Raw genomic sequence first — 12,004 nt, 5'->3', positions numbered from 1 at the left:
TCAACAATATTTCTTTCATGGCTACACAGTAAAATTAATAAATATTGATTTAGTGAATCAAAAGGTGGTTATAAGTTATCAAAAAAATCCCATAAAAAGCAAAGAACTACAGGGTCTAAGAAAAGTTGAGATTTTGCTCAGATATATTTTCCAGGTAAAGAATAATAAGTCAATGACTTTTAAAAATTGACTAAGATTTTTTTTAGATTTTATTTATTTATTCATGGGAAACATACAGAGAGAGGCAGAGACAAACACAGAGGGAGAAGCAGGCTCCATGCAGGAAGCCCAATATGGGACTGGATCCTCAGACGCCAGGATCACGCCCTGGGCCGAAGGCAGATGCTCAACCTCTGAGTCACCCAGGCATCACTGAAAATTGACTAAGATTTTGATACAGGTGAAGGGAGGTCTGCAGCTTTCTAGTGCAAGGGAAATAAAAAGATGAATAAAGGGTAAGGACAAGAAAATATATATGCAGAATAAAAACATTGGAAGTATTCCGAAAAGTCTGACAAGTATATTTCATTCATTTTTTTAATCAACACAAATTTTTTGAGTACCAACTGTGTGACAGGAGCTACTCTTGGCACCGAGGACATAATAATAAACGTAACAAAGTTCCTGCCATATGGAACTGACATTCTTGTAGAAAGTGAACAGTAAATATATAAAGCTATTTAGGAGTGGAAAATACTATAAAGAAAAATATGAGTTGATTGACAGTTGTAACTTTGTAGCAAAAGACAGAGTGTCAGGAGTCCTTAGGTGGCTCAGTTGGCTAAGTGTTCGACTCTTGGTTTTGGCTCAGGTCATGATCTCATGGGTCATGAGACTGAGTTCCCAGTTAGGCTCCGTGTTTAGTGAGGAGTCTGCTTAAGTTTCTCTCTCTCCCTCTGCCCCTCCCCCCACTCACAGGCTCTCTTACTTTCTCTGAAAATAAATAAATAAATAAATAAAATCTTTTTTAAAAAGAAAAAAAAAAGATAAGATATCAAATTCAGTAAATAGCACAGAATCTAACCGAACCATTTCTTTCTTTTTTTTTTTTTTTTTTTTTTTTAACCGAACCATTTCTGACTTGAAGTTCAAGTTTCCTTGGTCAAAAATGAAACAAGATGGATTTAAAAACAACCAGTCTTTACTCAGAAACCTGAATATACAGAAAAGAGAAATGAATTCAAAGTACTCTTTCCATCTGACTGAATGGATAGCAAAAAGGATACTGTATTATCTTTTTGTCACATTCTAACTAGTACAGAGTACCCATCAACTATTTAAACAGCTACACAAAATTTTTAAACATGTGGCAGCACTGAGGAAAGAATGCCAAATATATAATTGTACTTTCATTTTAAATAATTTTACTATTTTATCATTGTGGAGAATGTGGGTAGGGGCAGTATAATAGTGGACTTAGGTATAGGATATGGATCTAGGCTGCCTGAGTTTTAATCCCCACTCTGCCTGACACGGGGCAGAATACTTAATCTTTATTTGCCTTACTTTTCTCATCTGTTAAGTGGTGATCATAATAGCACTCAACTGATAGAGAATTATTTTGAAAACAAACTCATATATAAAGTTTTTGTATATAAACTATATATACATGTATATATGTATGCATATATATGTGTGTATACGTTTGTGATATATATATATATATATATATATATATATATATATATATATAGCACCTGTAGCAGTACCAGTAAATAGTAAACTGTCATTAAATGTTAGCTGTTATAACTATAATCACCAAACATTATTATCTAGTTTGCTTTGCAAATCATTTATTATGGGTTGTGAAGACACCACAAGAGTTGATCTATGTGAGAATGAAGCATGCTGGACCTTGAGTATCCAGGCAAACGAGGCCAATCAAGATTACTTTCTTGGATGAGGGAAAGAAATACAGTTTATTCACTTTTCTTCTTTTTATCCTAGGAAATGTAGAATAGTTTCCTCTGGGGAAAAAGTGTAGCTTAGAGAAACAGCCTAATCAAATCACGTTACCAGGTGATGGATAGTTGAGTTCAGTTCAAGTCAATGAAAAATTAAGTAGCTGCTTTATATAAACCTCAGACATGTGGAAAAAAAGGAATAAATTCAGCCCTTGTCCAGTTATCCTCAGAATGAAATGATAATATAAAAGAGGATAGATTAAGATGGAAGTTCAAAGGGACATGATCTGATCTTTCAAAAAAATGATGCCTTGTAAGGATACAGGAAGGGAACAGAAAGAACTGGAAAGGACAGAGTCCACATGGTTAAGGATCATGAATTCCATGATTAGTAATTTGAACTTTCATCTCTAGGTAACAGAAAGCCATTAAGTGTTTTTGACATGAGGTATAATATAAAATAACCCCAGTGTGGAGGATGGAAGTAAGATTGAAAAAGTTGACTGGATATAAGGTTGATTGCAGTTGTACTGGCAAGAGATAATGAAGACCTGGGTTGCTCTCAGGAAAACTAGATCTATTCATTTTTATTATTAATAAAATCTAAGCATGCTGGTATACTTGAAATTATTTTTATCCTGATGCTCCTTCTGACATTACCTCCATACTTTTTTATCTTGGTGAACTTACTCATGCCCACCATATGACCTTACCAGGGTTCTGCAAACATAGTACCTTTACACCATTATCTTTTGTCTCAACCATTTTTGTTAAATTCAACCATTCATTTTTGTCTCAACCATAGAAATGGATAAACACATGACCTTGATGAGGTTAGTTGTAATGAGTCCTTCTCTTCTATTCCTTTACCACAGTAACTGGTTCAGGTAGGGACTAATCAGTGACCTTTCCTGGGATTTTTCTAATTGGATCATGGAAGAACACTCATTCTTGTCTGATCCTGAAAATATGAGACTGTAAGTCTGCGTGTTCCTGTGAGTGTGTTCTCCATGGCTAAATACCCATGGAGAAAAAGCTGGGCTGCAATTAAAGAGAATTATGTCAAGACACAAAGCAAAAGACACAAGCAAAGCTCAGGTAGAAAATGGATAGAGCTTTTGAATTCATGTTTATAATTAGCTATGAAAAGTATACTACCCCTGCTTTTTCTAAGATTTGAATAAACTACAAATTCTGCTTTTATTTTTTTAAAACTAGTTACAATTGGGATTCTGGACTTACAATCACAAGAATGCTATTATAACTAGTATTGTACCAAATGCAAGGAAGATGTGCTGATGATTCCTAAATCTTGTGATAAAAACAAATTGGCCTGAAGCTGTTACAAAAGGTGATGTCACTTGAAAATGTGATCATAAAATGACGAATGCAATCTTCCCCTTTGAACAAGAATACGTACAGAACTTGGAAATAGTGTTATAAATAAAAATTAAAGCCCAGCATCAAACAGTGCATAGATTTACAATGTGTATGTTTTTTGATAAAACAAGTATGAAAACACTTCTTAAACTTATAGAAGCAGTTTCTTTTACTGTATTTGCACAAAAATGAAGAATTTCTGACTTATTCTCTATAGAAAGAAAGTAGAGGTAAGGACACTGGTAAAATATTCATCATAACCAAGAATTTCCACCACAGAGCAGTCTGGATATGTTGTCATAGTGCTGTGTAACTAGGTGGAATTTGGACTGGTGCATTTTGCCTTGCAAGGTAGTAGGTAATGTTCTATCCTTTCAGTGAATTCATTGATACCAATTTGACATTTTCAATACTATTTTGTCAAAGGTCCAAGCACACAATATGTACTTAAAATGGTTACATCAGCACATTTTGAAAATATATATACCATCTTTAGGCATAGGGTAAGTTGGGCTGGTTATCAGTATTTATTCTTTTTTTTTTCTTTTCAAAGTATTGTTGACATATAACGCATTTTTAATTTTGTTAAATTCATGGTCTGATAACAAAATTACCAAAATTCAAGATAATCTTTTAAAATATGAAATATTTATAGCTGTATAAAGCCTCACAATTCATAAATACTATATTGATTTATTTTGGTTTATAAATCAGCTTATTTGGAATGTTGAATTAATTCTTACCATCACAGGTTGGAAGTGGATGACTCCACCAGTGGTTTTTTTCACATAGAAGAGGCTCTTCATGGCTTAGCCTATATCCTGGGTCACAACTAAATGAAACAGTAGAACCTATGGAGAAATCATGACCGTAGCGACGGCCATGTACAGGAATGCCAGGGTCCAAGCAAGAATAAGTGTTCACTGTAACACCTAGGAAACAAAGGGAATAGACAAAGAGTAAGTGTGATGGATTCAGATTTGCTAAAATCTATTCCTATTTCTTCAATCAATTGTGAGTTATGATTTTCACAAATAAATTACCATGCTCATAGCTTTATTTAAACAACCTGTAATTGTTTAACAAATTTGTTTTGACATTTCCTACCTGCAAAGCCCACATTCAGATCATTTAGTTATATAAGAACCTAATGAAAATGTATAATTATCAAACTTTATATTATTTAAATTATATATATATAATCTATATATATGGTTGCCGGAGTGGCTGAGTTGGTTAAGTGGCCAACTCTTAACTTCAGCTCAGGTCATGATCTTAGAGTCCTGGGATTAAGCCCCATGTCAGGCTCTACGTTCAATGGGGAGTCTTCTTGGTATTCTCTCTTTCTGTCTCTCCCTCTGCCCCTCCCCCTGCTCTCATTCTCTCTCAAATAAATAAATAAATCTTTAAAAAATACATAGATATAAATATTAGTGATATATGAAAGTACAAACACTGTACCTTTCTAAATAAAGCAGTACAACTGCTTTGGTGGCTACTTGTCAAGGAAGGGAAATTATACTGAAACAGAAAATGGGTTATATTCCTAAATTCTAGTCCATGTTGTTACTATTATTTTTAGTGTGTTTTGAGAACTATAAATATTATGTTATTGGTATAGTTTTTGCAATCTCCTTGTTTTCAGAGAAAGTTGAGCCAGGTAAATAGTGCCCTGGCAAAGGAATACCATGAAAATCTGGAGTGCACGCAGTGGTAGCACTACAAATAATCCTTCTCATCACGTTTTGGTCTTCTAGAAAAATAGAAAATTTTAAATGAATTTAATCTAAAAAATAGAAATTCACCAAATACCAAATACGTTTTAAAGTTTTATTAAGTGTAATAATTAAAATTTCATTCTACTGATTTTGGGGTTTGTGAATGGTTGATTTGAAAAGAGTTTGGTTACCATCAGCTGGGGAACTTACTAAGTAGCAAAAACAACAAAAAAGGTCTTTGCCTGTTTGTATTCCTGAAAAGAAAGGGCTTATGATGTTAGAGATTGTTTCACAGTAGTAATTAAACCACGATATTAAATAGAATAAAAATGAGAAGTGATCTCTTATAAACTAATTTGAGCAGAACATTACTGCCTTCAGGCCAGATTTGACCCAAACCAACATCCAATGCATCTTTGATCAACCTCTGCCTCTCTAGCTCTCAGTCTCCACTCTGCCTTTTAGTCACTAGCTTCGTAAGTTCAGTTATGGTATTAAGAGCCTATGGGTGACAAACTTGCTGACTGTGACAAAGACACTCTGCCTTGACCATAGCGTCGTCTGGATGCTCTGAATCCTTTTGACTAGGCCTCACCTGTGATCCATTTAGTTCAGTTTTAGCAGCAATCCTGATGGGTCAGTTTACTGAAAATCTTCCTGTCTTGATGTCTGATCAAATTCCTTTTTCCCCACCCTCAATACCTTCTTCAGTCTGACCTGCCTTCAGCAGAAATCCTGTCTGGTGGGTTTAGCCAGATTCCGTTCACCGCTAATGGTCCGCTCATCTTGGCACGTTCTCTCCCACTGATTCTCCCTACCCTGCCACTTAAGTATAAAGTCCCACTTGTAGTCAGAGTTGAGCTCAATGTCTCTCCCCTTAGAGGAAACCCCACTGTAGTAGTCTGTTCCACTGTCTTTAATGAGTGTCGGTGAATAATTTCTTTTATAAAAACGATACATTTGAGCTTGACTTCTCATTTTAATTTCTCACTCAGTAAGTTTTCAAAGAAAAAATATAAGAGCTATCATTCATTGGTTACTTACTGCATGCTAACTCTTATAATAACACATTGCATGTGTGGTTTTATTTAGTTCTTAAAATTGTCCTATGTCTGACACATGATAAAATCACACGGCTTGGCTGGAGTGGGATTGAATAAGATTTGTTAGGAATAGGATACTGCAATGGATTAAAGGAAAAGGGCCTGCCCATTTGTAACACATTGATAAAAATTAATTGCTAAGAAGAATTAATTTTGAAATAGATGCAAAAAATGATGCTACTCTGACTCCATTTTAACACAAACATATTAAACTAAAATCTCAGTTAAGGCCCTTCAATTCATCTGAATTCCCAAGTATGAGTCAAGCCTCTTGTTACATTTTACAATAATATTAAGAAAATATTTTTCCATGCCATAAAGCTCTAAATAAAAAGAGAAGTTAATATAATTAAACAATATTATGGATGATACGATCTTTAAAAAAAGTAATGAGTAGATATTGATTATGGTTTTAAAATCCCATAATCCCATTGACCAGAGCTCCTGAAAAGAGACATCCAAATGGAATATAAAGTTATATATTTCAAATGCAGAAATTTTTCTTGAGGGGACAAGGGGTATAGGAGATTTGAATATAAAAAATAGAATACCTATCTGTACCTGATATAAAATACCTTGCAGTAACCTTCTTAAATGTGCTATTAGATCCATTCCACCAAAACTGCTTTTCACACAAAGATACATGGCAATGTATGTCAAGACGCAAGTGAGCACACGTATATGTATACATCATATGCAATACACTCATACACATATAAATATAACAAGTGTTTATAAAGTAAAAATCTTGTTTCTATGTATATACTAGAATCAAATTATTTTTAAATATCATATGTATTTTAGATTTTTTAAAATAAAACTGTAAACTTCTAAGTGGGATTATTATATGTTGATTGCAACATTGTGAGTGAATTACAGCTTGTTTTAATATGTAGCCTTTGATCAGCTATGTTAGTCATATTTGGACATATATGTATGTACTTTACTTTTCAAACTTACCATAATTTTCAATATTTTACACAGAATAATAAAATTGAGTATTCTAAATGGAAAAATGTGTGCAACTAATGTGAGTAAAATATAAAAGAATGACTTTATGAAGTGTATGCTAAAGGAATTTGTCAATGTTCATATACATCTTAGATTGATATTTACTATTATTGGCTTTTCAGAATTGTGCACAAATAACTAGTACCTGAACTCATCATTTGAAATTTGTTATCTCATACTTCTGACATTTCCTTTTATAATGTTGTTACATAGGTATTGCTGAAAAATCTTCTGCAGAATTTACTAAAACACATACTTTGTGAAGTATTAGCATTATCATCAGTCAAGGAAGATTTAATTTTATTTTATTAGTAAATTTGTAGTTCTATTAATGATACAATGGTAATACCAAATGTAGGAAAGATGGAATAGGGAAATCAAAGAATATTTTACTTACTTTCATAGTGAATCTTGAAACCATTATTAGAACGGCTGTTGTCTGTCGTAAATAGAAGGTATATAAAATTACTGCTACTGAATAGAAACTGGGGCACTTGGGTACCATTGTAAGATCCAAGCAAGGGTGACAGAAGATTTGGCCCATCATGGACTTCCAGAACATCATAATTCAGTTCAGTCTGAAATCTAAGATTAAGAGACACATGTGAAAATATATTTGTTAGAATAACACTATAAGGAAAATAACAATTTAAATTGTTATTTAAATGACTAAACATTTTACCATTTTTATATTGTAATTTTTCTTTAGCTTATCTAATATCATATATATCATTTAAGACCTCATTATGTGCAAATACCTAAATTGTAAGCTCTTATTCCTATGGAAAGTTATCATTAAAGAGGTATGTGTATGTATTTGTTGTTCAGAACTAAGATTTCTTTCAAATATTATGAAATATCATCACTAAATAAGTGGCCTTTCCATTAACCATGCATTTTTTGGGAGTCACCTTTCTTTTAACTTCTTCAATTTATGGAAAAGTATATGATTCATATTTATCTTCAACCAGTTAATCAGATTCTCATCCTAATTCTATATATATTTCAAATCTCACTTCTTCTCTATGTAGCGGTGCTTTTTTTTTTTTTGACAAATCTATTTCGGTCATTAGAAATTCTATGTAGTTATTATTTCAAAACAGTGGTCATAATTATTATTAATGATAATAATGATTATGTAGTTGATGTTTACTAAGTGCTTGAGGCTCTGTTAAATAGTTTATCTACATTCATTTATCCAAACTTCACCTAACCCTGTAAATTAGCTCCTATTATTATACTCATTTTGCAGGTAAGAAAATTGAGGCCTGCAGAACTTAAATAGTTTAAATCCAAGTCTCTCTGTTGCTCCTTAACCACTATCGTATGCTATACTATACTGGTCGGTTTTATTTTTAGATTTTTGGTGGTAGTTACTGCTAATGTTTTCAATTCTTATAAAAGATGTAATTTTTATAAATTGTAATCAACACAGAGCTACTTTTAACATGCATAAAATATTATAAAAAATAGCATTTTAAATGCTATTTAAGAAGTGCAGCTGAAATATTTTTCAATCTGTACCACTTTTACACCCTGTTAAGCAATATATTAGTAAAATAAGTGAATTTCATAAGTTTATCTTAGTTTTTATTTTGCAATATGGAATATATTGCATTGGTCTAAAAATAACTTTTCCAATAACACGATTTAGAATAGAAAATGTATAGGAACACATTATGTCTTTTAAGTAAATGATCAGACAATAGTATATTACGAGTCCATTATTTGGTTGTTTTGTAGTCTGTGTATTGTAGTATTAAAATTGGAGTTTCACTTCGATAGCTAGTCAGCTGATAATAACCAAATTAAAATGCACAGAAGAGTCAGAGATTACTTTGAATTGAAACATAGAGAGACAATTCTTAATAGAATAGCAACATTAACTGGTGATATAGAGAACACTGTTCAGTAGGAGTGGATCCTTAAAAAGAAAATCAACACAGATTTGCCCTAAGGAACCATAAAAATATATTACAATAACAAGGGAAATGAATTAGGTTTACACAATAATTTGAAATTCTTTCATTTTATGTTTCAAGATAGTTGTATACATTTCTCATTAATTGCCTCAATCTAGTATTCATTTGTTTATGACATTAAATTTATTGTTTATCATAAACAAATGTTATGGAACCACTATATGGTGTTAAAAATGAAATTGAACCTAATCTTACTCAATTTCTGTTGTCTTTTAAAAATATTCTTGATGCAATCCAAAGCCATTCTGACCAAGCTGAAATAAAGTTAAAAGAGTTATTGTCTGGAAGTGATACTGATAGGTATGATCTAGGAGTTAAGGACAGAAAAAGAAATAGAAAGATGGGCGTAGGATGATTAATAGTAAATCAGTTCATTTAGAAGCTGCCAAACATTAAGAAAGTTTAGAAACTGTTGGAAGAAACAAAGCAAAATTTTTCTGCAGATCTGAAAATAAGACTTGTAAACTGGTTATGTTAAGAGATAAACAGCTAAAAAAACACATATGTTCCTTGGCATTATTATGTTGCTTTGTGTTTGATAGGAAATTCAATTTCTTAAGATTTCATTGACTTAATTTATTTGAGACAATTTCAAGGAGCCAAACAGTGGCTTATATATTTGTAATGTTATTTAGTTTTTTTTCCTCTCCCCATAGATTAAATCTAGTCAATTGTTATATTTGAGAATATATGAAAATAGCTATGTCATCATCTTAGTTATAGTATTTATTTAAAATTTCATTTTAACCAAATTAATTTAAATTATTCCTGGGTATTAGAAAACAAAGGACATAACTCAGTAATAAACACAATTCATTATTTGGAGCCAAACTCTCTAAAAAGTATTCTCACAATGACAGAAACTATTGAAGAGCTGGCAACCAGTGTCCTTACAATAGCTTGGTAGGAAATCAGAAGGGAATTAGTTTTTTTCAAGACATAATTCTTACTACTTCAGCGAGGATATCTTGTTTCTTAAAACAATCTTACACAGGAAATGAAGCGCCAAGATATTATAGGGTCAGTAAACAAGGAAGTGATAAATGTACATATTTCTGACTTCAAGATGACTATTTGATACCTCTAATCTAACTGATAAACCTCTCATTTATTTTTTTAACTTGATGAAGTCCCTTGTTCACTGCATCCCAACTGAACTACTCCTAACTGTGTGATGGCTGTTTAAGATGTGGATTATTTTAAAGGAACCCATTTTCTGACAAAGCACACGGTATATGGATAGCCCTAACAAAAAATCTCATACCCTTAGAGGATCTTTAGAAAAGAAGAAATGGAAGACGGTATTTAAATAGTTTTCCTTTCAAATAGTTCCAATTCAAGAATCTTATGAGCTTGTGTGTGTGTGTGTGTGTGTGTGTGTGTGTGTAGGAGAGAAGGGTAGATAGAGGACTCAACCCCCAAAACAAATATTTCAGTTTAGAACATTGTTTCAGAATTGAGACTTATTGATTTTATTTTATTTTATTTTATTTTATTTTTTAATTTTTTATTTATTCATGATAGTCACACACAGAGAGAGAGAGAGAGAGAGGCAGAGACACAGGCAGAGGGAGAAGCAGGCTCCATGCACCGGGAGCCCGATGTGGGATTCGATCCCGGGTCTCCAGGATCGCGCCCTGGGCCAAAGACAGGCGCTAAACCGCTGCGCCACCCAGGGATCCCGAGACTTATTGATTTTAGTTATGTAAAGTAAAATTCAAAAGAAATATACTGATATAGCTATACCCTGTCTATTCTAAAACAGTGAAAATAACATCAATAAATTCTTAAAACATTTCTTAAAGTTCTTAAAACCATTCTTCCAGTGTTTTAGCTAATTAACAAGGAATAGTTTTATATGGATGTATGTTGATATGTGTGTATATATATGTGTGTGCATATATTTGTGTGTATATATGTGTGTGTATATACATATATACATTGTTATCAAGGAGGTGGAGGAGCTATGAGGTTTATAATTTACTTCAGAGAGTGACACAGGGATTAAGAAAAGAGGCACAGTTGACAAGTCTTGCTCAGTGGTGCTCACGGGAAGAAGACAAAATCTTTGGACTCTGGGAATCATTTCTCACCCCAGGCCAGTTCTGGCTGACCTACAGAACTGTGTATTGTTGCTGTGCAGAAACCCTAGCACTGAAAATCATTTTTCAGTGTGACTCTTGCTTACAGCCTCATTTAAAGGATTTGTGTCACAGGAAGCAGATAAGAGAATAAGAAAGTGGCAGAAGAAAAAGTGCTAGGTAACCATATTTATCAGAATTAAATGGGGTTTTTGTCTATTTAACTGGCATTACAGTTTATAAAAATTGTTGAGAGGATTTTTTTTTTTTTAACCAAGAAGATAAGTCTGGGATGGTTTAACATAGAATATAGGTGATATAACTAACACTAATTTTACTTTAGAGAATTCTGAAAGTATCTACACAAGATAGGCAAGCAGCAAAGAGGCCTGTGTAATGGCCTATCAGGAGGGATAGAACATGCATGTTAAAAGACGTTGGACAGAGAAAATTTGTCTTCAAACAGAATAAAGTCAAAAGTCACAAGTGTGGTGCTCTGAATTATAAGCACTGCTTTGCAATCTGCTTCTCAAGTTGGCAACTCTAGATAGCTGAGAGATATCCCCTGTTTTTTATTTATTTAATTATGGTTGGTGATTCTCATGAGCAAACCAGGGGATGTTTTTCAATAAAATAATGCACTTTGTGTTAATAAAACTTAAGCTAATTTTCTAGTGATATTATTTTCTGCTTATGTAGTATTTTTAAATTGAATATAAAATAATGAAAATAACCTATTTTTAAAGTTGTCTACCATTTGAGTCAGCTGGGAGGTGGAGAAAGAGTGAATTCTTAGGAAAACACTGATCTTTGAGTTAGGAAAAA

General features: G+C 32.7%; 1 protein-coding gene across 3 annotated transcripts in view; it reads right to left on the bottom strand.

The window, feature by feature from the left end:
• The window catches only part of CSMD3 (CUB and Sushi multiple domains 3), a 1,188,176-nt gene that overhangs the window by 391,836 nt on the left and 784,336 nt on the right, over positions 1-12,004 (bottom strand). For all 3 annotated transcript variants that reach the window (XM_041769740.1, XM_041769741.1, XM_041769742.1), the window contains 2 exons: positions 7,514-7,701; positions 4,028-4,216 (listed from right to left, as the gene is read on the bottom strand). In XM_041769740.1, the coding sequence (XP_041625674.1) occupies positions 4,028-4,216; positions 7,514-7,701 (377 nt within the window). The remainder of the gene's footprint in view (positions 1-4,027; positions 4,217-7,513; positions 7,702-12,004) is intronic.

The sequence above is a fragment of the Vulpes lagopus genome, chromosome 9 (assembly GCF_018345385.1).
Source record: "Vulpes lagopus strain Blue_001 chromosome 9, ASM1834538v1, whole genome shotgun sequence".
Lineage (NCBI taxonomy): Eukaryota > Metazoa > Chordata > Mammalia > Carnivora > Canidae > Vulpes > Vulpes lagopus.
This window is presented reverse-complemented; position numbering and strand designations above follow the sequence as displayed.